The 27,706-nt window shown below is 42.2% G+C and overlaps 1 protein-coding gene across 1 annotated transcript in view; it reads left to right on the forward strand.

The window, feature by feature from the left end:
* The window catches only part of LOC147685096 (uncharacterized), a 1,199,247-nt gene that overhangs the window by 260,409 nt on the left and 911,132 nt on the right, over positions 1–27,706 (forward strand). The window contains exon 9 of the mRNA XM_086940986.1: positions 14,950–15,060. Within this exon, the coding sequence (XP_086797112.1) occupies positions 14,950–15,060 (111 nt within the window). The remainder of the gene's footprint in view (positions 1–14,949; positions 15,061–27,706) is intronic.

The raw sequence follows: 27,706 nt of genomic DNA on the forward strand, positions 1-27,706 counted from the left end.
CTGTATTTAACTCTGTTATTCTTGCAAAGTATTAGTACACTTACCTGTAGAAGGCCTTGCTTGGTTCTAGAAAATAAAATATAACTAAATAATATTTGTATGCAATTAAATTGGTCTAAGTTCAGTCCTTGAGAGTGTGACATAATTTCTTGCCTGAGGGTGTACAATAAATGCTTAACACTACCCTCTGATAAAGCCTTACTGCTCACCCACACTACGACAAATAGAGAGTAAGGTATTATCTATTTTAACCTCTGCCTACCTTTGGGAATCCAGTGAACTTACTTTGGTATAGTATATACAGAGCCAGCTTCATACAAGTGTAGAAACTGACCTTCTCTAGATGGATTGGACAACAAGCATTGGCATAGCCAATAGGTCTAGCCTTTGGGACCTTATAAGTGTTTAGCCATGCAACAGTTGATGTTGTTGCACCAAGGATATTGTGCTAGATAACTAAAAACTTATAAGGTCCCAAAGGCGAGACCTATTGTCTATGCCAATGCTTGTTTTTTAGGTTGAGCTGAGACTGACTGGCCTCTGCAGAAGCATCAGTGTAGGCAGGTAAGCAGGTGGTGTGTGGACATTTTCAGAATAATAGCCAATACTAAGTCAGCACTAGGATTGTTGGTGTAATTTACATGCCCAGACAAGTTTTATTATAAGGGTATTGAGTTGATGTGTGTCTCCATTCGACACATCTTCAGTTTCTAGTTGCTGTACATGAAACAGTACTGGTACCCAGTAAAAGTTCCCCAGGCTGTTCGTCCACCATCACCCCCACAAAATGTAGTGTTCCCAATATATAGACATAGACCAGTGGCGTGTGCTAAAGAGTTTCACCCCCACCATTGGCTTTTCAGTGCGTTGTGGTTTTATGGCTCACCCTGGACTTCTCATGATGTCATTGGCGTGCGTTAAATTATCTCGCTGCACGATCGTTGCTTACCATTCTTTGAGAGTTGTGCGCCAGTATATCTCACAGCATTCCACTGTTTTTTTTTGTTCTTTTTTTTGTTTTTTAGTAATTATGTGCTTTAAAATATTTCGCAAAAAAACAAGGTTGATGGACAGAATGCAGAACAATGTCTTACATTCACCCCAGTACAAAGATCTGGGCCTAAATCCATCGTTATTTTGCACTCTACACCACCCTAGGTCAGACAATGGCTATATGCAAATCAGCCTTGACCCTGTGCCTCATGGGAACAGTCCAGCCCGAACTACCAAGCCATGTCTTTCCTAGACCGGAATCAAGCATCCAAGGACCGGTTTCTGGCTATCAGCCTTCTTCAGCCTGGATAGCTTGCCTCCAGTGATGACGCTGCAGTTTGAAATTGGTTGCGCTCTATGAGGAGATAAACTGACCTTGTTTATTGCCCAAGGACTCTGCTAACAGCTTGCCGGACCCGCTTCGCGGGTCCCGCTTCGCGGGATAAAGACTCCTGTCATCTCTGTCTGTACGGGAACGGCGAGGGCACAACAGGGCTGCGAGCGTTGATTGCACAAGGACTCCGTCTCCCAGGAGCCCCTGTCTGACACATCTTTTACAGCTGGTCCGCTCTCCCTGCCTGCCTGCCCCGCCCACCGCCCACGAAGGATTAAAGCCTGCTGTGCCTAATAACAGAGGGACGCTGCAGTTTGAAATTGGTTGCGCTCTGTGAGGAGATAAACTGACCTTGCTTATTGCCCGAGGACTCTGCTAACAGCTTGCCGGACCCGCTTCGCGGGTCCCGCTTCGCGAGATAAAGACTCTTGTCATCTCTGTCTGTACGGGAAACGCGAGGGCACAAGAGGGCTGCGAGCGTTGATTGCACAGGGACTCCGTCTCCCAGGAGCCCCTGTCTGACAGACCTTTTACAGCTGGTCCGCTCTCCCTGCCTGCCTGCCCCGCCCACCGCCCACGAAGGATTAAAGCCTGCTGTGCCTAATAACAGAGGGACGCTGCAGTTTGAAATTGGTTGCGCTCTGTGAGGAGATAAACTGACCTTGCTTATTGCCCGAGGACTCCTGTCATCTCTGTCTGTACGGGAACGGCGAGGGCACAACAGGGCTGCGAGCGTTGATTGCACAGGGACTCCGTCTCCCAGGAGCCCCTGTCTGACACACCTTTTACAGCTGGTCCGCTCTCCCTGCCTGCCTGCCCTGCCCACCACCCATTGCCCTCTCCCCCCCTCCTATATAGTAAGCATTCTCTACCGCTGCGCGGGAGCGTCCCGGGAGAAGCCCGGGACAAGGGCGGGACCATCTGAGGCTGTCAGAGGCTGAAGTAGGCTGGGCTGGGCCCTGTCCCTTTGGGTTTTGTTTTCAGTTATTAGTCTCTGATCCTATTCTCTCCTTAGTTAGAGTTTAATATTTCTGTCTTGTACTATATTTGTCCTCTCTTTTCGGAATCTTGTATGTTTTAATTATGGCGGCAAAAAAACTTCGCTCCGGTCGAGTATTAGTGGGGAGGACAGGTTCCAAAACAAAATCTCATCCCCTGTGGAACAAAATTAACTCTAGTTTGCAACTGAAAGGTCAATGTCAATTGTTTAATTTATGGGAAAGGGGAAAAGAGAAAATGACATCAGATGTTGTAAATCCCATCGATCTAAAGGGCGTAGATTCTGAGGTAGCACCTCCCTCTACTAAAGACATTAATAATTGGTCTGATATCCCATTATCGCTACATCTTGGGAATACTTTACATGATGGGGCTTCTGGCGCTAATGATTTAAAATCCTCTAACAACTTGTTTATAAAATCACCTGAAGTAACAGAAAATAATTTATTTTTTCCAAATGTAGAGGAACTAAAAGTTTCCCCTGGCCCTTCTCAGTCTAAGTCCCCAATTTTGGAGGGTGACTTAGACTAAGTAGGGAGGATTGAGTTGGACTTGGTAGCACTTGGGCAATTGGGAAGACCAGCTAGCTCCCAGAACGTAATGCAGCCCCAAAAAGCTCCACACACAACGTGCGCTACCCCTGCTGAACGAGCAGCTGCCAAAACTACTAATTCTACTACTGATAGCAATATAGTAGTGGCTAATGCAGCTGCCCCTAGCCACCCAAAAACAGGTGCCCATTCTGTTAGTAAAGTATCTAAGAATACTGACCCAAAACAAATACAATCTACAAAGAGTAGATCCACTATAACATCAAATTCAATGAACACCCTAGTTAACATTCAACCTAGGGAACCAACCATTCTCCCAAACTGTGTGCCCAGAATTGAAGAGAAAGAGGTTGGTTATGTAAGAGGGGGACAGGGAAGGTTACCACCTACAGAACTCCCACCGGAGGCACTACCATATGTAGTAGTGCTTACCGGGGTTCCTGAGTTGACAAGTGGAAGGCGGGAAGGTTACTCTCAGTTAAAGAACAAGATCATGCACTGGTTGTCACTGTACAGACCCAAAGCCAACTATGTAAATGGCGAAATAGTTCATGTGCGTCGTCTGTCATGGCTGGGTGGCAGAACAAAGGATATAGGGGGTGACATTGTAGTTGTAAATTTCAGGGATAAGAAGGCGGTCCAATATATTTTGAATTGGCCCTATGGTAACGAAAACAACTGCATAGTGCCACGTCCATTGACCTACTTCTATCCCAGATCAACTGTCTTCCCCCCCCAACATGTAACTAGCTTCATTCCCTTTAATACACAACCCTTAAATATGGAAGTAGCTAGGAACCCTGCGTATTTACATCATCCTGTTCCACCCCCTTTAATCCACGGGTGGAACACTGTACCACCTAACTACAACCTAAGAGGGAATGGCAATATGTCTAATTTCATCCCATTTACTCCCTTGGAACTAACAAATAGGTTTGAGGCATTCGGTAGCTTAGAAGAGTGTGATTGATGTTTAAAGAGCACGGAGGATAATAGGGGTACTGCAATTGTTTCATGTACATGGGAGTGCACTGAGAAAAATGATTTTAGTTGTTTGAAGTCAGGTTCACACACTCCCGTCATTTGTAAAGAAACAACTGAAAATAGATTGACTGTTTCATCGCCCGTGGCGTCTTCTGGGATAAATGAGGACCTATTCCTGTTACCATTTGTCCCGAGTAAAATAAGCAGTGACTCTGGGGGGATTGGAAATGTGTCATGCACTCTGGGACTTAACCATCGAAAAGAAGGTGATAGTAGATCTAAGGAGGACACATGCTTAATTGCTATAGGTCTAGATGAAGTGATTAGAAGCCAAATATTAGCTGCACCCGTAGTGCCCCATGACATGAATGAAGGATCCTCCCTATTTACACTGGTCTCATGGAACACTGCGGGGGTGCGTGCAAAATTGAATGATCCTGACTGGAATGCTTACATAAATACATTTGACATCTGTGTGCTGCAGGAAACTTGGGCTACAGCACAACTACACAGGGTTGGCTATAAAACTTACCAAATAGAGGCTGTCCCTTCCCTGAGAGGTCGTGCATCTGGAGGCCTCTTAGTATGGGTCAATGTTTCCATTAAACTAGCTATCAAAATGATTAACACCGACTCCTTAGACATTCTTTGTCTAGAAATAACAACAGTGGATAATAGGGCGTTCTACTTATTTAATGTTTACAACAGTCCCCAACCTTCCCATAAGGAATCCTTGTGTATAGGGAAGTTGGAGTCGCTCATGGATTCACTAAAATCAGAGTCAGGGGTTATTCTATGTGGAGACCTAAATTGTAATTTCGAACCAATTCCAGGGATAGCCACATTGTTTGAGGAGGAGGATAACGCCAATGCAATACCTGCCCTGAATGAGGATTGTACGGTTGCCGGTACAGCATTGGCGCTACAAATTACACGGCTCCTGACCTCACATGGTTTGAGAGCATGCAACGGCCGTATGCCCTCAGACAACCCTAAAGCCCATACATTCAAGAGAGGCGACTATGGGAGTAAAATAGACTATGTTATTGTCTCCCTTAACCTCTGGCCCTTTGCAGTGGACCTAAAGGTCAAAGAAAGATACGAACGTGACCACTACCCCTTAGAGATGAGTTTTCTCCCAAACATGGTTAGTGAACATGATAATATGGAGAGAGGCCATTGTACAGCAGCCACAGCCATTGCTGATAACATTGTTCTTAGCAATAACCGTAGGGCAGTTAAATGGGCTTTTGTCCTAGAAAAAGAGGATTTATTAGCTAATATCTATTGCATCTTTGCAGATACCCTGGACCAATATTGTCCCCATAGCTGCACTCCTAAAGAATTTGTTGATTTACACAAAACCCTTTTCAGCCAATTATTAGAAATCCTCACTAAGAAACCAAAAAGAGGTGCAGGTAGGACTAATGCAAAATCTGTAGGCAAACCATGGTATAACAAGGAATGCCGTCTTGCCAAAACTGCATTGATCAACGCTGTTAAAGGGGAAAGTTCGTCAATAGTTAGAGAGAAAAGAAAGGCCTATAACAAAGCAATATTAAGAGCCAAATCCTCATGGGATGAGGAGTTGTGGCTCAATATGTTAACAGCCGCGAGAAACAAGGACCAGAAGCAATTCTGGGAATTGGCAGCTAAGGAAAATAATCAAGAGAAAGGCTCCAGGGAGGTCTACTTAGATGAGGATACTTGGGTTAAGCACTTTTCATCCTTGTATGCAGCTAAAACTTCGACTGAGGTAACTAATGATGTACCCCTGCTTATACTATCAGCTAATAGTCCCCAGGTAGTGTTTACCTTAAAAGAAACAGTGGCAGCAATCACTTCAATTAAGAAAGGGAAGGCGCCAGGGCTTGATAGAATACCCGGCGACCTGTATTTGTATAATATCGAGATTTGGGCACCCTATTTAAATCATTTATTTAACATAGTAGCGGCTAGTGAGCGCATTCCGGATACTTGGAATGGCGCAGAAATCATCACTATTTTTAAAAAAGGGGATCGTGGTGATCCAGCAAATTACCGCCCCATCAGCCTTTTAGACATTACGCAAAAAATATATGCTAGGCACATTCTAAATAGAATAAATTCATGGTTAGAGGAGGAGTCAATTTTATCTAAATACCAGGCGGGATTCCGAAGCAGAACAAGTACTATTGATCAAGTATTTAGGCTATGCTGCTTGTATTGGAAGTATGTCATCATCCGCAAAGGTCACTTGTATGTGACCTTTGTCGACCTGCGAGCGGCATTCGATCTTATTCCACGAGACCTACTTTGGGAAACCCTGAATAGGCAAGGGCTGCCAGGCGACCTCTTAAAACTTGTAATAGGATTGCATCGGGAGAATTATGCTAAGGTTAGATGGGGCCCAAATGGAGAACTCACAGACCCGATCCCGATAAAAAGGGGAGTACGACAGGGCTGTGTTCTGGCCCCTACTTTATTCTCCCTTTATGTAAATGATATTGCAACCTACATGGAAAATTGCGATAATGACTCTCCTCGACTGGGAGGGGAACGAGTTGCGTCCCTCCTTTTCGCGGATGATACAATCCTAATATCGCAAACGCCACGCGGATTACAGACCTTATTAGACAGGTTCCAACAGTACTGTGTCAATAAAGGACTAGAAATTAATATAAAAAAAACAAAATATATGGCACTGAACCCGCATAAAACTTTTAAAAAGAATTTAATGTTAAATGGGCAAAGATTAGATTACGAGCACAGCTTCACCTATCTAGGGGTCTTGATGGACTCTGCAATGGGATGGGGTCCACAACTGGAAAAATCTAAATTGGTGTTCAAACAAAACTGCTTCCCCATAACACAGAGATACAATAAAAGTGTGAATAAAGCAGTTACTCCAGCGATAGAGCTTTTCAGATATAAGGTACAGTCTGCCTCCTTGTATGGGGCAGAAATTTGGGGACCAGTATGTAAAAAAACCTTTGAAGTACTGGAAAATAAATTTGTCAGGGGTTTATTAAAAGTTCCAACCAATACTCCCCTGATACCATTATTCCTAGACCTTAACATTAAACACACAGACCAGCACGCTGTGCTGAGACCTTTGCTGATGTGGGTCAGATTATGGACAACTGTGGAACTGTCTGACTATAGAAATGGGATGAAGGAAGTATTAGAACTGGATAGAGACATTAAGATCTTTTGGTTTAAGCATGTTAAAAGATGGCTTACCAAGCTCGGATTATCACACTTCTGGAACGAGCCTGAATGTCTTAACCTAAATTCCAAAAAAATCGTCAAATTAAGCTTCTGGTCACTAGTGAATCATGAATCTGTGTATTCAAGAACCCATGGCCCCCTTACTGAAAAATTTCTTATGGCAAAAAAAATGAGGCTCTATTCGAACAATTTTTAGACGAAATCCAACCCCCACTGGCAAAATCTCTATATCTAAAATTTAGGTATGGAACGTTGAGAATAAAAGTAACTGAGAAAAGTTGGGGGAAGATTGACAACGAACATTGTACCCTGTGCACTAATAACCAAAGGGAGGACATATTCCACATATTGTTTTTCTGCCCTAGCTATGATAAAGCCAGGAAAAAGTGGATAGTCCCCTTGTGCCGCAACATTGGCTCTACTTCCCATAGGGAAGCTGGCAGAATCCTAAGTACGGATACCAGCCAAGTATTGGTGTTTGGTATTAGTAAATTTTTACTGTCCACTTACTTTGTCAGAAGGAAATTATCTCTTTTCTTCTAAATTATGAAAGTTGTACTTGTACTCCCCGGAACCATGAATTAAGCCAATGCATTGTATATTAATCCGGGTTGTAACCCAAATTAATGTTTAATGTTTTTTTAACTTTTTTACACTTTTTAAAACATTTTAAATATTTATTGATACTGCGCCAAACTGAAGTATAGATCATGTGCTTTTATAATGAAATACTAGCTAATATGCTGAAATTTGATGAAAGGTAGAAGAGTGCCCCTATAATGGATGTTATATTGTTGTTTTTTTTTTATAATGAATTGTATTTTATTGTTATCTTTTATGTTGCAATGCAACGAAATAAAGATTGAATTGAATTGAATTGATACCTGGTGCAGAGTATTGCTGGGGGGGGGAAAGAGGTCTGTCTAAAATTATTGCTACATCAAATGGGTTAAAGCAAGGTTGCCTGTTAGCTCCTCTGCTGTTCTCTTTATATGTAGCAGATTTACCCCAGGCTCTTTCTGCGAGTAGTGGTATTGCTCCGAATTTGGGGGGTTCGCCAATTATATGTCTTATGTATGCAGACGACATTTTAATTCTTGATTTAACGCCTAAAGGTTTGAACAATCGACTGCATGCATTACATAAATATGCAGGAAACCATCACTTGACAATAAACATCGCAAAAAGTAAAGTGATGTGTCTATCGGGCAGGAAAATATGTGAACTTTCTTTGGACTGTGGGGGGCCAAAAATTGCAATCAGTAAAATCTTATACTTTCCTTGGCAAAATTGTTATGAGCAATTTAAATGAAAAAGCTCATATAGCTAACAACATCCGGAAAACTGTAGTCCAAGGAAAGAGCTTGGTGTCCTTATATAAGGCCACAGGCAGAAGACATCTTTCGATATTGTTGGAGGTATTTAGAGCAAAAATACCCGCCTCCCTATTATATGGAATGGAATTAATTGATATTAAACGTTGGAGTTTTTTAAACTCCACTGAAGGTAAAATTCTACGTAGCCTTCTTTCTGTCAATACCGCTAGTTCTACAGCTGCTCTTAGACAGGAACTTGGTTTACGTAGCAGCTGGGTGCAAGGTTTAGCTGGGTGCGTACGTTGGGCTTTTAGCCTGGCTAAGGGTGAACCAGGCTCGTTACGATATCTTATAAAATCTGAGCTACTGGGGAATCTTAATGAATATTCCTTGATCCTAAATTTTTTTAGATATGCTGTGAATAATTTACAATTAGATGAAGAAGTCTTATTTTCTTTATCGTCATATCAATTGAAATCCCTTCTAAAGTCTGCATCCTGGGAATTAGGGTTTAGATTAGACAGAGAGTTTTGCATTCAGAACAAGGGTACCACTCCAACTATTGATTCCTGTATGATTAGGAAAGCACAACCATATGTTCACTGGAATATTCCTCACGGAGTTAGGCGTTTTGTGCTTCTATTGAGGCAGGACTTACTCCCCTTGAAATCACTCTTATCAAAATGGTATGGTTCATCAGCCATATGTGATTTTTGCAATATGAATAATCAGGATTTGATGCACGTTATGTTTGTCTGCCCTGCTCTAATGTCGCACAGGCGCAAGTGGTTAAGACCGATTTGTCTCCAATTGAATATTTTATCTGCTGCTACCTTTATTGAGGCCTTGAACAATCCTCCAAATGAAATGTTTTGTTTTAAATTGTTTAACTTTTTAAAATGTTTCTTGAATCTGTATTAGGCGAAAGTTTTGATGTCCAGTTTTATCATGTATATTTGGTATGTAATAGTTTGTCTTTTATGTGGATCTCATATGAGTTCCGTAATCATAAAATAAATAAACTTGAAACTTGACTCCAGTGATGTGGAGTGCCTGGGACTCACGTCTGAGCATACCCAGCCCACTCGGGGTGAAAATTGCAAAAAAACAAGGTTGATGGACAGAATGCAGAACAATGTCTTACATTCACCCCAGTACAAAGATCTGGGCCTAAATCCATCGTTTTTTTGCACTCCACACCACCCTGGGTTATACACTGGCTATATGCAAATCAGCTCTGACCCTGTGCCTCATGGGAACAGTCCAGCCCGAACTACCAAGCCATGTCTTTCCTAGACCGGAATCAAGCATCCAAGGACCGGTTTCTGGCTATCAGCCTTCTTCAGCCTGGATAGCTTGACTCCAGTGATGTGGAGTGCATGGGACTCACGTCTGAGCATACCCAGCCCACTCGGGGTGAAAATTGCAAAAAAACAAGGTTGATGGACAGAATGCAGAACAATGTCTTTCATTCATCCCTAGTATATGGTACCTTAGGTACTAAGGGCATGGGTACCCCAGAGGCCTATCAGGGACTGAAGCATGTATCATGCCACCCCTGGGAAGCCTTCCAAAATGGCACCACAGGTCTGCTACTGCAGCCTGGGAAAAGGTGGTGCATGCACTCCTTACTAAGATATAGGCTACTTATATCTACCTTTATTTAACTGACACATATAAACCTCAGAAAACAGACAGTGCTCTGAGACGTTATTAGACCACACCACTGAACAAATGAGACTGGAGGGTGCGGAGGATTGCGTTTGCTTAATATTCCTAAATTGCGTTGTGTCACCTTAGGAAGATGTTTTCATATAGTGAAGTGAAGCGCAAGGCCGTTGATCACTCAGTTTAGTCATGCAGGGAAGTTGGGACTTCATTTCAGGAGTGCATACTGTGCAGTTCAGAGACTGTAGGGTTATAATCCTGCTCTCTTTTGTTTAACCCAAAGATCAGCGTTTTGTGTTCAGCCATTCTGTTATTGTTATTCAATGAGTGTTAGTATATGGAGTTGAATAAATATACTAATCACACCATAAATGAAACTGACACCATGTACAGACACTCGTATCTATGAGCGTAGTCATGACAGTTAAAGGTGTGCCTTTGTGAGTAGTTCACGAACACTAATCAAACACAGTGACAGAACATACTTGTCTGAAATTATGCTGAACTTGCAAGCACCTCCTTGCTAAGCAACAAAACCTGTGCGGGGCTTTGTGACCGGATCCCGCAGTAATCTATATAAATAAAAATGTAACTGTTCGTTTGTTCAAAATCTCAAATCTCCAAAAGTTCTTCACCGATTGCTTTGAAATTTGGACACAACGTTGCATTCGAATACGCAAGTGTTTTTATATACACAACGTTAGATTCAAATACACGCGTGTTTTTCATCGAAAGCACCAACAGACACATAAAAATGTCAATGTGCGTTTGATAAAAATCTTAAATCTGCGCAACTACTGCAATAGACGCATAGAGACAATAGTCTACATATATTAGGATGGACAGTTAGTGTCAGGATGGCAGACCGGGAAGTGGTTGGAGGGAGGGGGGAGGAGTTGGTTCACTTTGCAACATTAGCGCGTGTTTATATACACACAACCTTGGTTTTGAATAAGTGCGTGTCCAATACACGCTTGTTTTTAATCGAAAGGCCGAACAGACCCTGTGGATTTGGTTGCTGCGCAATAACTACAAGGGACGCATATAGACAATAGTCTACATATATTAGGATCAACAGTTGGTGTCAGGATGGCAGACCGGGAAGTGGGTGGAGGGAGGGGGGGAGGAGTTGGTTCACTTTGCAACCCGAACAGACCCTATCGATTTGGTTGCTGCGCAACAAATACATGGGACGCATATAGACAACAGTCTACATATATTAGGATAGACAAAAACCTATTGTATCCCCACAAGCATTGTGAAATTAAACATATAAGAAACTTGCGCTTACTCATTTCTTTCTCTTTTATTTAACCAGACTGAGCCACAGCAACGCGGGCCGGGTACAGCTAGTATTAACATAAAATAGTATATTCTGCCTTCTTCCTCTGCCGGCTCACCTGGCTTCACAAACTGAAAATTTTTTGAGACACTCAACAACAGCCACTAAATAATTAGCAAAACAAAGAGTCCATAGAGCTCCTCCAGTTAAACCCCTTCATGGAGACTTAGGCTATGTTCATCATGGCTCCTGAGAAACATGCTCCGTTTGCCGTTGTTTATTTAACAGTTTACACTTCAAAATTAGCATGAACGTTGTCCAATTCAGCCCCCCCTCCCCCACTCCAACATCTGGAGCTGGGTTCAGTGGCGTACCCAGGGGAGGGCCGGACAGAGCCGGGCAGCACAAGTTTTGAGGCGGTGGCATCTCCTCCTGCTGTTATCTGCTATCTCGTGCGGCAAACAGAGACAAATTGCCATAAGGAGTAAGTGCAAGATACTTCAGCTGAAGTGTAGTCTGGGTACTTACCCATGTACCCAGACATGGAAGTAAGGCTTTTCTAAATGGAATAAAAACACACAAGGAAGAGGGCTATTTACTATACAGAAAAGAAGAACGGAGACAAATCCATAAAGTAAACTAAAAATCGGATACCGGAGTCGACTGAATCACAAAAGCTTGCTCTCGCCAGACTTCCAAATAGGCAGGGAAAGCAAAGTGTTTGTTTTAAGTTCAGGCAATCCACTGTCCCATGGCATTTTAGCAAATCTTGTACGTCTTAGGACTCTTTCGTATGTGGTACGGGCTAATGAAAAATACTCAATTGGTGAAAGTAAATTAAAAAAAATACCGATATCCCTCAGCCAACTATGGCGGTATCCGAAAATCCACCCCCTCTCCAAAAAAAAACAAGAGGTAGAAATAATGCTTCGTTGTATAGAGCACAGGTGCAACAGAAATAGTTACAACAAAAGTGTCCTGACATTGGGTGAAATAAGGAACAAGCGCGAAAATTAAAGCGCAAGGATGTCGAGCCGGCAAGGCGATCACGAGCAGGCTAATGTAAAGTGTGCGCGTTTCCCTAATTATAAACAGATGGCCCCTGCGCGGCCCGCTGCTCGCAAGGTGGATACCGCCACATGCACGAGTGTGTTTTAAAAGAGCTGACCAATTTTTAAAGTTCATCTCCTAGTACAGCACATGAGCGTTGCGCTAGGCTCGTCGTAAAAAGCAACCCCCTGAGTCCTTTTAGGCTGATTCCACCTGAGCCAAAGCAGCGGCCGCACCACTGCATTAGCTCATGGAGTAGCCTTCCTGGACATCTGCCAGACTGCCACATGAGGGTTCCTCACATGTTCACCAAACACCACAGTCACGAGTTAGGTATGTCGGGAGGGCACTACTGAAATTTACCATCTTGGAAGTTGTGGAAAAATTGAAGGGAAAGACAATAACAATCACCTCTTACAGAGGGAGAACTATTGGATCTATTGGTTGGATTCAATGAAGCCCAAAGGACTCGATGATCGCTTGGAAGTTGCTTGTTACCAGTGATCATCTATCTGAATCATGAACTTGCCACTCGTAGTTTTTCTATTTTTTCCTATGACTTTATTTTCTTGCTTCACTTTCTTATCTCACTATCCCTTCATGTCATACCGCTGTTTCAGCTTCACATTCCTTCATTATCACAGATATCCCGTAATTCATGAGCATATACAATCATTATGTCCATTTTTATCATCATATCAACCCACACTAACATGGCGCCTACACGTTTTGCATCTGTGTGTGTTTCACATAACCGCAAGTCCCTATTCATGGCTCGTAATTAATAATTAGGTGTCTACACACTTCATCATTTCCCATATCTGTCAAGCTTCACGTTTTATTGTTTTAATGGCCATAGATATCTCGTAATTAATGAGCACATACCATCATTGTGACTTTTTTTTATGTCACATGAACCCATACTATTACTAATATGGCGCTCATACTTTTTGAAATTGGTTCACATGACCGCAAGTCCTTCTTTACCATTCATGATTTATAATTAATAACGTGTCTATACATTTCTCTTCCAAGCCTCACTGTTTTCCAGCTTTATGCATTCTTTATTGTTCAGAGATCTCGTTATTCATGAGCTCATATGATGACTATGTCATTTTTACTAGTCACACTAATCCACTATAACATGGTGCTCATACTTTGTCTGATAAAGGGTCACGCGACCGCAAGTCCTGTTTCACTATTTATGACTAACAATGCCGGTCGCACAAACTAACACACAAGCTGAACTCTGGAACACGCTGTGAAGATGTGTTAACCTACAGGAAGGTAAGACGTCGGTGCTTCGGTGCTCGAACGGCAATATTTTAGAGATCATTAACCTAACACTATGTTATCTGCATGGCACAGGTCTGTATTTTCCACTACTCACAACGCGAAGTTTTAATAACAAACACGCTTCCTGAAATCTCTTTCTTTTCACACACACGCCGCTCGTAACGTGATTGCTGAATAAGATTGTCAAGGATTAATTTTCACTGGAGTTAGTACACTTCAAATCACCACATGTTCCTATATTTGATACCACGTGATGCGCCTTTTTCACAGACAGTTATATTTTCCATCACTTATTATTTTTTCCATCACTTTATTTATGCCACACTTTGTATCGACCTAATTTAAAATATGATCGTTTGGCAAGATCGAAGACACTAACACTGTGCATGGCACCAACGTTTTCTTTAGAATCAGTCGTTTGATTCTAGGATATGGTCCCTCATGTAGACAACATTTTTGTTTCCTTTTAGATTTCCCCTGATGAAGTGCCTTGTGAACGAAATGCATTGGGCACGTTATGAAAACAGTCTGATAGTTATCAGAAGATTATTTAAGCGTTGTTTAAATACAAGGATATATTCATGGATTGAATAAAAATCTACGTACAACATACAACTTCTTGTTGGAAAATATGTATTGAGATACGCAAGTTGAACTTTAATATTCTCAGGCGCGATCCATATCGCTGCGCCCAGGGGGCCGCCCTCTAAGATTAGAGGACGTATATATGGTCATATGGGATGGGCACTTTGCCCATTCTGTCCTCATGGAATTTTTTTGTCTGAATCAATTCTCAGATCTTTCTTTGATATATATTCAAAGGTAAGGAATCTGTGCCTAGAAGTCTCTATCAGATGAACAAGTTACTTACTTTCAATATCGCCTTATATGGTAGAGAATCTTCCTAGCTGCAGATTCCGTGCCAACCCTCCCAGCCTCTCCGTTTCTGCAAAGCGGTTGATAAGGTGTTACCAAAGTAAGTAACTTGTACATCTGATTTATGCAGAAAAAAGTGATAATTTCATGGCAAGTTTTTTGTCCATATTATTGTTATCCATTTGAGATAGAAACAAAATAAATTGCTCATATATGCGTATTTTGCAAATTAGGTGGCATATGCAGTAAATACATAATTATGTGGTAACCCCTGCAGCCAAAGAATCGCTTACATCCACCGATCCTCACTGTCGGCCATTTTATCTGCAATTTATTCAAGAAAGGTAAAGAATTGGAATCATAAAACTTGCCACTTTGTTTTGATCACAGCCTGTCGACCATTCAACCCCACAGCAAGAAAAGCAACAGGTAGAGACCTTTCTTCCTACTCAAGATTCATTGGAGTCCACCAGCTACAGTCAAAAGCCTTTCGAGAAACAGGTAAGGGCCTCTTCTTTGTCATGATTTTCCGATTTTAAACCAAATAAAATGGATGCCTGTGCCTATATGATACATCCTTTTATTGTGAAGTTACTTGTTTCCTTTTGCATAAGTAAATTGTATGTTTAAGGCCATCAACGCAATAATGTATTTTTTCCTACATCAGGTGGAGTTTGTCCTGGTGTCGGTCTGTGATTGTTTTCTAGAAGCATATACAAGATTTCAAAACCAGAAAAACTTCTATTGATCAAAACAAAAGTTGCAGTCCTGTCCTCTGACCATTTTCTGATGTTATTGTTTGTACCAGTCCCTCGGCAGCCTAAATGTAATAGGTTGGAATTATGTGCACAAGGTCAAAACATATGTTTGGATAACTATTTAATTACCATTTCCAAACCAGTTTCATGAATTACTCTTAGAGTGCCAGTCCATGTGTGAACCTCAGGCTCATCCCTTTCCATGCGGATACAAAGCTGAAATGGGAATTGTTCCTTCATTATATTTGGCAAAGGTGAAGGGTAGGGAGGAGCTGTGGCCAGGGGAGGTTTCCAGGTTATGTTTTCACCGCTAATTGCCTGTGGGGTTCTAAGCAAGCTCCAAATTTGGATCTGGAGTGATTGATGTTTAAGGTGCAAAGTAAGATTCAAGACTTCCAAAATCTCCTGACTTAGCTTTCTAAAAGGAACCGTGGGTTTTAGGATTTGTTATGCACCTTCTTAATACCTTGGTAGATGTAGGTGTTGGTAAAAGCAGGATTTCTGATTATGAAGAGGCACTCATTGGTATAACATTCAGAATGCCTCCACAGAAGTTTGTGAACGTGAAGGAGGGCTACAGGAAACTTAACTAAAGAAATAGCAGTTTACCAGTTGACTGTGTTCCATGAGTGGGCATTTTACTACCTCTATAGTAAGATTCTTTCAATATAGGCAGCAGCAGGGTGCACGGGGGAAACATGGCGGCCGCCGGTTAGGGCAGGTAGCGTCTCTGTTGTGGAGTTCCAGTCAGCCCTAAGGAAACGCGGTGAAATCGGCATGTAATTGCCGCATTGGCATTTCTCCCCGGAAAGACTGATTTGGATTACTCCCCACTGAAGCTACTGCTTTCTTCTCGGTATTATTCTGGTTGCTGACGCCCATACCCAGGGTCACGCCCGAGGCGCCTTCGAGATAGGAGCCGAGGCAGATGCCGCTTGGAGCCGCAGGAGCCGTTCGGAGCAGAGCAGCGGAGCTGGGGAGCTCCGTGTGAGGTAAAGGGGGTCTCCTACTCTACCCGCCTATATTTGCTCGGTCACCGGACTGCCGGGGTTACCTGCTGGTATGCTAATGCGTTGTGATTTCATCGCTCCTTCTCCCACAATCCGCATGTTGGCAGTGTTCGGCGTCTGACGCCTGAGGCAGCCTGAGGCAGCCTGAGGCATTCCTGAGTCAGGAGCTAAGGCAGGTTCCGCCCTGAGCGAAGCCAGCGGAGCAAACAGCACTATTGTTCCACGAGACAGGCACAGGAGGTACAGGAGGTTGTTACGGTAAATCTGACTTTTTTTTATCCCACTGGAAAATAAATAAATAAATAAATAAATAAATAAATAAATAAAAATACAGAACAGAGTTGAAAGTGGCTTCTGGCTTTGCTTTACCCCAATCAAAAACGTCCAGTTTGCCGGTGTGTGGATGTGTGGTGGCAAGATCCCGCCTTTTGCCACACTTTCCCGGTGGGCAGAGGCAGCCGTGGAGCTGCGAAGGAGCCGCAGAGCGGCTGCTAGAGGCGATCTCAGCAGCCTTATCACATCATTAAAGTGCCCTAGCTCAATTAAAGGAGCTCAATCAGACACCTTCAGCCTGGGCAAAACCCAGAGAATTTGTCGCATTAAACCAAAGACAAAGACAAGGATAGGGGCAGAATCAGAGGAGGAAGGAGCTGGAAAAGTATTCGTCCATGCACTGCCATCAAGTAAGGAGTTCGGGAAGGGATGTGTGGACATTAAAGGGGGTAAGGTTGGTGAAGGGGATTGGTCTCTAGACAGAGGGGTTGCTAATGATAATACCCTCACTGATACCTTTTCTAAGTTGGGTCCCAGTTCTGGTGACGCTAAGAAGGGAGCTAAGGAGGGAACCAAGGACGTGGCGGTAGAAACAGAATCCGGATCTAAAGAGAGCATTCGGGGCCCTTCTATATTTGTGTTTTCCGGCACTCACACCGCAAATTCCGCCACTACAGTAACTGCGGCCGCTACCCCCCGGCTGGCTGGGCCAAAAGGTCCCAAAGATTCAATAATTGGAACTAAATTAAGATCTAAAAAAACTAAAGGCAGTGCAGCGAAGCTTACCCCCTCACTTAGATCTTACTTTAAAGTCTTACCTCAAGTTCTAGAAATCCCCAGTGGACCACTAGAGGACAAGAATATGATGGGCGATACAGATGACACTCAAGATTCCGTCCCGGTGGAGGCGGTAGAAGTGGAGGAGGAAGTAGACTCTGGTGTTGTCCATAATACCCCGGAAGAAGCTGGGCTTCTCGCCGCTCAGGACAAGGATAAGGCAGGTGAGACCTCGGAGATGAAGGAGAAGATTTCATTGGAGGATTTACTGCACGAAATTACAACTGGGTTCGCTGAATCTAAACGTAACCAGCTGGAGATTAAAGCAGCGTTTGATGCCTTGGACAAGAGAGTAGATCTTCTCTCTGAGAGGACAGATACTCTCGAAAGCACAGTAGTTGAACTAAAAGCCAAATTAGATTCTGCCAATGAAAAGATTTATTACCTAAGGCGAGATGGGAATGCAACAAAAGAGAGAGTGGAATCTTTGGAGAACTACTCAAGGAGAAACAACATTAGAATTCTAAAAGTTCCAGAGGGGAAAGAGGGGAGTGATATGAAAAAATTTGTAGCTTCCCTGCTTAAAGAGTCCTTAAATTTGGAGGAATCCATTGAAGAGCTAGAAAAAGATATTCAGCGAGCTCATAGAGATCCCTTCCATTTAAAACAGGGAAGGTCTAAACCTAGGAAAATTCTAGTTAATTTTCTGACTTATTCGGTAATAGAGAAGATTCTGAATTTAGCTCTAAAGTCCACTGCTTTAAAAGCTCCAGACTTCTCTTATGTTGTCAGATCTGATTTATCTAAGTCTACTCTCGATAGACAATGGGAGTTAGGCCAGAAAATGGAGAAGTTTAGGGCTCTGGGAGCGACTGTCCAAATGAGGTTCCCCGCTTTTTTCGGGTTACATATAACAACAAAATGCATAACATCCATTCTCCATTGGAGGCAGACGAACTTTTGACATCTATTAATGATCATCAACAGGGTAACATCTAGCGATAGTTCTTAGGTTAATACAGACATGGCAAACTGAGTCACCGAGTTAAAATAAAATGATAAGAAAAGAGGTGAAGGGTACAGGGGATATAAGGTCGAGAATAGGGGAAGGTAGGGGAAGGTAGAGGGGGGGAAGAGAAAAAAGGGGAGAAGGGGAAAGAAAAAAATGAAGGGATGAAAAATGGGGGGGAAAAAAGTAAGAAAAAGAAGAGGGAAACTTAATTAAAAAAAAAAAGGGGGCAAAATGGGGAAAAAAGGAAAGAAAAAAGGGAAGAAGGAAGGAAAAAAGAAGGAAAAAAAAAAGGTGGTTATAAAGGAAAAAAGATATATATATATTTGAAGTTAAAAATATATATATAACACTTTAAAAGGGAAATCGTATCAGAACAATACTCCCGTTATGTGTGAAGGTGTGCGTTTAACACCTAAATTCTTAAACTTAAGTATCTCCAGTATTTTTAGTTTACATAATTATGATGGCCTTCCCCTAGAAAGAATCAAGGCATGCCGGGCTATATTCAATCATGTAAATGACCTGGGCATACGGAACTCCATAGAGAGGCAAATCTGGCAGCAATAGCCAGATTAATTAAGGGGGGGTTTTCCAGGGTGGGGTGGGAGGGGGGAAGGGGTAAAACCATAAAACATCCTCACTGTTCAGGCACAGTCTCAAACACACTAGTTCAATCAAGTATACTTTTATTCATACTCCATTCAATTCTCACTGGGAGACGCAATCTTTTATTGAGCTGGAGTAGGGGGAGGGGTTCGGACACTGGCTGATGGTAATAAAATTTCTGTCCTGGAATGTCAATGGCCTGCGTGTTAGGAGTAGGAGATATAGAATATTGCAATTTTTGAGGGACTCACCGGCGCAGGTCATAGTCATCCAGGAAACACATCTTCTCCAACATGAAGTGAAGGAAATCCTGAGTAAAATCAGATGGGTAGACTGTTATATTTGCACTAATCATAACGCGAACATTCGCGGTATATTAATCATCTTCAAAAAGCAAATCAAAGCCCAGATTCTTGCATATGAGGAAGACTTAAGTGGGAGATGGCTATACGCTAGAGTCAGTCTAGTTAATAGTATATACAATTTGGTTGGTTATTACGGTCCTAATCAGGATGACCCCTCATATTTGATTAAAATCCAGAACCAGTTATTATCAACACAAGGTCCGATAATTTGGATGGGAGATTTTAATCTGGTACTTAACCCAAAGCTGGATAAATCCCCTAATTCAAGGGCATTAACCTTTAAAAAATCCAGGCAGGTATTGGGGGATGTTATGTCGACACTCGGATTGGCAGATCCATGGAGGGAGAGAGCTGGTAGGGCACTTGGTGTATCATACCACAACTACAAATATAATCATAAATCAAGGATTGATTACGCCCTTTTTAGTTACTCACTTAGAGACTACCTTAAGGATGTAATGTATTTACCTTCACATTTATCGGACCATTCCGCCATATTTTTTTGTTTGCAATCGGTCCAGCAACCCTCTCAGGCCTTGTGGTCATTTGACCGCACTATTCTTCTAGAAGAAGAAGAAACAGATCTTCTTATCCACGAAACAAAATTTTTCATGGACACAAATATTAATTCCACCCAGCTAAACACAGTATGGGAAGCCTTTAAAGCGTATTTGAGAGGCTACATAACTAATAGGGCCTCTTATCGAGGGAAAGTCTACAGAGCTAAGATCAACAGTATTGAAAGGGACATTGCATTATTGGACCAACATATTGGCACTGGAATCGGAACTAACATGGAGCAAGAACAGCGTAAGGGGTTAAAAGAAAAGCTAGAAAACATTCTTCAAGAAAGGGTCGCCCTAAAATGGGAAGTAAGTAAAATCTCCAATTTTGAATATGGTGAGTCCGCAGGTAAGATCTTAGCGTGGAAAATTAAATCGGACCAGGCAAAAAAACATATAAAACATATTATGGTAGATGGAGAGGCAAGTGAAAGAACATCTGTTAAAGATATTGGGGAAGCATTTTTGGAGTTTTTTCAAAAAATATACAAGGAAGAAATCTCGGAAGACCCCATTTCAAATCTTAGATGGTTGGAGAAGATCACTCTTCCCACTCTTAGCTCTGAACAAAGAGAGCGTCTTGATAGGCCTATTTCAGAAGAAGAAGTGAGGGAAAGCATTAAAAAGGTGAAGAGGGGCAAGGCAACAGGCCCGGATGGCCTCCCTGGCGAATTATTACGGGTCATAGCCCCGGAAATAGTTTCGGTGCTGACAAGACTTTTTAATGACATCCTAATAAATGGTGTGGCTCCTCCCAAATCTTGGGGAGAGGCGATTATTGTCTTGATTCCAAAACCCGGGAAAAATCTAGCTAATTGCGGTTCATATAGGCCAATTTCACTTTTAAACAGTGACTATAAGATCTTTGCGGCTGTGCTGGTAAACAGACTTGGACGTGAGGTTGGGTCAATTATTCATACTGACCAAAAGGGTTTTATAAAGGGTAGACAACTTTCGGACCTTACATACGATTTGATCGGGGCAGTGGACATTGCCTCTACGTTTTCCCTTCCTTTGGCCATTATGACCCTTGACGCTACTAAAGCGTTTGACCGGGTAAATTGGGCATACTTAGCCGAAACTATGAAGAAATTTGCATTTGGTTCAAATTTTCGAAGATCAATTGGACTCTTATATCAAAACCCCAGTGCAAGTATCATGGTGAATGGTGTGTGCACTCAGCCCTTCCGGATCACTAGGGGGACAAGACAGGGGTGCCCCCTGTCCCCCTTACTATTTAATATATACATTGAGCCACTTGCACAATCCTTTAGGGACGACCCAAGAATTTCCTCATTCAAATTCGGTGGATGGGAAAGGAAAGTTGGGCTATATGCCGACGATATCGTAATATACACCAGCGACCCTGCAAATAAATGCTTTCCCCGTAGTGGTCGAAAAAGCCAAAGATTTTGGAGGTATTTCAGGCTACGACATTAACGCCGATAAGACCGAGTTGATGACATGGAATATTGCCAATCCGGGCGTGGGGGTGACGCCTTCAACTCACGCAATACGGTATCTTGGAGTCAAAATCACACAAGATATTGACGCCTTAGCAAAATCAAACCTAGACTTGGTTGCCAAAGAGTGTAGGGCCCTTGTAAGATCCTGGGTAGGTCTTAGACTATCAATTTATGGGAGGGTTAATATTGTAAAGATGTCCATCCTCCCGAAATTGACCTTTATCTTTAATGCAATTCCCATTGCATTTGACTCTAAACAACTTCTTAAGTGTCAACAAGAAATAAACTCTTTCATATGGGGGTACAAAGCGACAAGGTTGGCTTGGAAAAAATTGAGGAGGAGGAGGGAAAAAGGTGGTCTGGCCCTCCCAGATTTACAGTACTATTCCTGGGCGTTTCAGCTTTCCCATTCAAGAATGCTTCTGAAGACACCAGACGTTACCTCAAATGGGAGGCTATTTAAAGCAATGTTGGTAGGGGCAAACCTCCCATTGGATGGGTTTCTTTTCAAGTTCGGAGAACAAAAGTTTTTCAAGAAGGTGAGGTTGAAGATTCTATTAACGCAATTGAAGACATGGGTACAAATTAAGCGCAGAGTGGGGTTGGCGTATTATTCTAACCATGCACCAATTTGGGACTCTCCCGGGCTTCCACCATGTCTGCAGGACTCTCTGGCCACCCCTCTAATAACAGCTGGGCTTGCTAGATGGGGGGGACTTACTTGGTGGAGGTATCCTGATACCGTGGGAAGCCCTTAGGGAAAAAGTAGGATTGACATTGTCAAGATTTAAATATATACAAATTAGCAGTTGGGCCAGAGAATTGATCAGGAAAGTCCCTAATATCGGGAGAATTAGTCCTCTAGAACAACAGTTAGTTGGAAAACAGATAGGAGGCAAAGAGGTGGCTTGTTGGTATTGGTCTATACACGAGGAGATAGATGGGGAGTTTCACCTGTCAAAACAGTTATGGGGGAGAGAAATCGCGGCAATAGAGGAGGATAGTTGGACAGAATCTTTCACCCTTTTATACAAATTGGTAAAACCCGCTTGGCTTAGACGAAACCATCTGTTCACTTTACATTGGGCATATCTCACTCCCCTACGTCTATCCAAATTTCAAGAGGGGAAATGTTGTAACAAATGCAAACTCCCCTCAGCATCTGACACTCATATGTTCTGGGAGTGCCCCCATCTAGCTACTTTCTGGACAGAGATTAAAGCGACTTTGGACTCAATTATCAAAATCGATATCTCCTTATCTTTATCACTTGTCATTCTTGGTGTAGACTAGAACATAACTGGGACAGCACGATCCTTTCTGTTTTACGCCATCCTGCTGGCAAGACGGCAGATATGCATGCACTGGGTGGACACCACCCCTCCCACCCACTCAGTATGGTTAAACTCATTATATGAAACCTCAAAAGTAGATCTGATGAGATCATGCAGAGCTCAGAATCTCACATTTTGGAAACTTTTGACAAAGTGGAAGTGAGGTCCTTTTGGGGTTTTTTGTTTTTTTTCCCCCCCCCCCAATATCCGATGATTAAGCCCACCCACTCAACAGTTCAGTATTGTGGTCTGCCCAGATTTCGACAAATATATACTGAATATTTTGGCACGAAGTTGCTTTGAGACAACGTCATAAGATGCACGTTGTTCCTATCAATTCATAAAATTCTCTGCCAAGTTATGAAGCGGCTCAATCTTCAGGGTCTTGCTCCCAGAGGCAGTGAGATGATTGGTTGGTTCCTCCCGCATCTAAGGGACGTGTGTCGGGCAGATGAGGATAAAAAAAAAAATATAGGCAGCAGCAGGCGGCATTCATGAGGAAAACAGAGGCCACTTTACATGGTTTAATTTACGATAAGCATCTGAAGGTGATGTAGTAATGGATATGTGTACTGGCTTTTATCACTGTGCAGAGAGTCCTGACCTCAATGTTGTGGCCGATCTGGTTCAGCAAAGAATGTAGAGAATGAGACTGATGCAATTTTTTTTCAGCACAATCTGCACAGGAAATAAGTCATAAAGATGTTATCCAGTTGGAGTTTTGCTGGCCATCTAAGAGGGCATTGCAGTATCGATTATATCCTTATTATGTATGCCTCTCACAGAGAGACTCTATTATTTATTTCACTTTCTAAATGTCACAATCCACTATTATGACAAAGCAACACTTAATAATAGAACTGGTTAGCTACTGTTGTGATTTCGTAAAGGCCTTAAAAGCCAGGCTGACAGGGTCCATGTTAAGGCTGTCAACGCAGCACTGATTGTCTGCTTTGACTGAAAGCAGAGCGCACAGGTGCAGCAGGAGGAAGGAATGCAGGGAAGGTGGTGAGGGGCTGGTCAAGGATGGCAGGTAAGTATTTTTTACCTTTGGGACAGGGATACATAACAGAGCGAATGTTATGTATGGCTCCTTCATTACTCCTCTGCCACTGCATAGCAGTTTAAAGCAGGGCAGATTCTTTTGGGGGCCGTACATAAGATAAAATTAAGGCTGAGTAAAACGTGAATTGCGGGAATGTTTTTCACCCCAGTGTTCTGAGTGACATTCTACTCAACTCAAGCTTTGCTCTTGTTGTCTGTTTGACGTCACTCAGACATCATCGGTGAAAACATCCCCGTAAATCACTGTTACCCATCTATATTTCTATATAGGAATGTGAATAGATGAAGAATGATGCCCAGGAAGTGTTTGTCACACAAGCTTGAGGAAGCTCTAAATATCAAATACAGACCTGTATCAGCAGGCTTCCTGATTAAAAGAACAGTGGTGACATTTTAAATCACACACTTTTCCAGTATTGTATATGTCATAGATTTATATGCTTGAATCACTTTGCGCCCTCTAAGTGGGAGCACACGGTGGTATTATCTTAAAGTACAAATATTTGTATGTAGGTAGTTTTATTCTAGTCAAAAGGCAGCAGAGCGCTGCACAGGGTCAAAGACCACCATAAAGTCAGTGAGTGTAGAGGTAGCTGGAGCTGGTTTGTGGATGGTTAATGTATTGCAATGTAGTGTTTTTTAAAAAGGTGCTTCTCTTCCAGGGGATCATCATTAATAGTCATAAGGACTGAATATTCCCGCCTACGTGCAGGGACCCATGAGCACTTATTAAATATATACTGTGTTTGATGTATAAAAATAGGTATGCAGTGCTAAAAAAGCCACCTCTTTCTCTCTCTCTCTCTCTCTCTCTCTCTCTCTCTCTCTCTCTCTCTCTCTCTCTCTCTCTCTCTCTCTCTCTCTCTCTCTCTCTCTCTCTCTCTCTCTCTCTCTCTCTCTCTCTCTCTCTCTCTCTCTCTCTCACTATCTATATATATATATATATATATATATATGTGTGTGTTTGTGTGTTTGTGTATATGTATGTATACATATATATAAGTTTGTATATATCTATACAGCCTATGTTAAGGGCTAAAAATACCCTATGTACATTGCATTTTCCTTTACTAAATCAATCATAACGGTTTAGCATTTCTGTAAATCAGAAAAAGAGCTTACATTAAAATAAATGCTGCCTTTATTAAAGAGAAAACTGCATAGGAAAAAAAAGACATTGGTAGCCAATAGACTGCATTAAAATCATAACAAGTGAAAACTGGCACAGTGCCTTAACACCTCCAGGACCCTCTGTATTCCGTCACGCTTCAGTAGTGACAGTTAGGCCAGTACCTTTTTACAGCGAACTGAAGACCAGAACTTGTATGAATCACTGGTTATTATATTCGTCTGGGGAGGAGGGAGGGTTGCTTATGACTTTGATGAGGATTCCCCTGGAAGAGAACTAGGATTACAGGTAAGTAACTTATCCTTCTCTTCCAGGGGATTCTCATCAATAGTCATAAGCAGTGAATAGAGGAGCAAGCCCATTGTGGTGATTGTATGTTTCCTTAATTACTAATGGAATTGTACTATGAAATAAAATCTAGTCTATTGTGTTCTGCAGATGGTAAGAATGTTATGAGATCATTATGCTGTTACCTACCTGAACTGCTGCATGCACTTTTCATCGTATGAACTCAATACACAATGCTGGATTAATTAAGTCAAGCAGCTTTGGAAGATCTATTCGTATTCAAAGTAAATTTAATGACTTTGTGCGTTTGTATGTTTGGGATTATTTGTTTTTATTTGTTATAAAGAAGGGGGATGTGTGGTGATTGTATGTTTCTTTAATTACTAATGGAATTGTACTATATAATAGAATCTAGTGTATTGTGTTCTGCAGATGGTAAGAATGTTATGAGATCATTATGCTGTTACCTACCTGAACTGCTGCATGCACTTTTCATCGTATGAACTCTACTTGAAATAAATACTTAAGAACTACTTTGTGGGATGTTATCTTTTCAAGGAAGTCACTAGACCCATCCTACACCTCTGCGGAGGAATCTAGAGGAAAACCAAGCAGCTGTAAACATTTATTGAAATAGATTTTTCAACAAGGCCTGTCCTACTTGGGTGTCTCTTTTAGTGTATGATTAGAGACATTAGTGTTATGTCAAAGTATGCACTGATCTCCAAGTAGCTGCCTTACAGATCTCAGAGTTGGGAAAGCTTCTAAGTAGGGCTGCTATTACCAACAGCCCCTTGTAGATTGAAGGTTGGATCTGGCAGGCAACTGTTTGTTGGCCAACTGATAGGTGAACCGAATACACAAAACTATCCATCTAGAAATGGACTGTTTGGAGGAGGCTATGCTTGTCCTCATAGGACCATAATTAACAAACAGATGGTCTGCTTGGCTTGGTCTTGTCTATGTACAATTTCAACACTCCTAAGATCTAAAGCATGTAAACGCCCTTTCCTCAGGCATGGAAGGGTTTGGGAAGAATGTAGCAAATTAATTGTTTGGTTGATGTGGAAATCGGACACTACCTTGGTGAAAACTAGGATGAGTTCTCAACATAACATGGTTGTTATGAAACACTGTGTATGGTTATTTGGCACATAGAGCCTGGATTTCTCTGATTCTGCGTGCCAAACTGATAGCTACTAGAAAAACAGCTTTCCAAGAAAGGTGTTGTAAGGTTGCCTTATGGATCGGTTCAAATGGGGGACCGATGAGTTTGGAAAGAACAACATTCAGAACCAAGGAGGAGAGGGTGGTAATACCTTCTGTAATACCTTCTTCAATCCCTCCAAGAAATCTTTTAACGGAGAAAGTAGAGCTTCTATACCAGCCTATACCTAAAACAATTAAATGGGATGATTACTTGGTGCCAGTAATCAATTGTCAGTTCCCTAAATTGACCATGTATGAAAAGGACTCAAGATCACAGTTGGGCTGCCTTCAATGCTAGCCTTAGTTTCCAGGGTTAATAAGCAGCACAGAGCACCAGATGATGCATGAACGTGCTACTGGATCTTCATAAAGTTGACTCTGCAATTTTGCATACAGCTTAGTGCTCCTCTCTGATTCCTGCTTCCCTTTGCACTACTGTTCTGGATAGAAAGGGACCAAAAATTGACAATTTTTAGAAGAGAGTTTCTTCATTCATGGTGACTTCCAGCAAGAAAGTGAACTCTCTGGCTACTATTGATTGGCCATTATGTTTTTCTGATGTGAGTGAACATGACCTAATACCTTGAGCTCTTACCAGAAGAAAGAGGCATCCTTTTGATATTTTTTGGAAAGGGAAAAGAGCTTTGGCAGCCATGATCAACAGTTCTGTGATGCAACCAGCACTTACGGTTTCCAGAGGTAGGCGCTGCAGTTTTAAGGTGGCAGGAATGGCTATGATTTGCTTCTTTCTGGCCTGAGGTGCAGCACCATATTCTCAATATACTATTTGATGGTGAGAATCTTTTCAGCAGAAATGGATGAAGCCCTGCAATCAATTAAAGCAAATAGGCACATTATTTGTTCCCTGGGTGTGTTTCAACGTTGGCGGAAAGTGCCTTTTTGTGGAGCAGGGAGTAGAGACATCTGCTTATATATAATTCGTTTTTAACCTTACCGCTTTCCAAACTATAAGTAACTGTATTGTCCACTACTCCTTCATTTTCATACTCAAGACAACGCCAAAAAAAGCCCACGGATCAAAACATATAGGAAATCCAGTCTGACCACCAGTGACTTGTTGCTGTCCCGACTTCTTCGATTCATCCATCTGCCCCTGCAGGTCCAGTGGATAGTAGAGATTCTGCCTGCTATACTCCAGTCTGCGCAACAGTAGGGAAGATGTTGGACTTTAATCCCAACACCACTTCTGTAGTAGGGGATCTCTGTGTATAGTCATAATCTAGTGAATAGTCCCGCCTATGTGCGTGGACCCCGGCAATCAAAAATAATCT

Source organism: Lissotriton vulgaris, chromosome 10, assembly GCF_964263255.1.
Source record: "Lissotriton vulgaris chromosome 10, aLisVul1.2, whole genome shotgun sequence".
NCBI lineage: Eukaryota > Metazoa > Chordata > Amphibia > Caudata > Salamandridae > Lissotriton > Lissotriton vulgaris.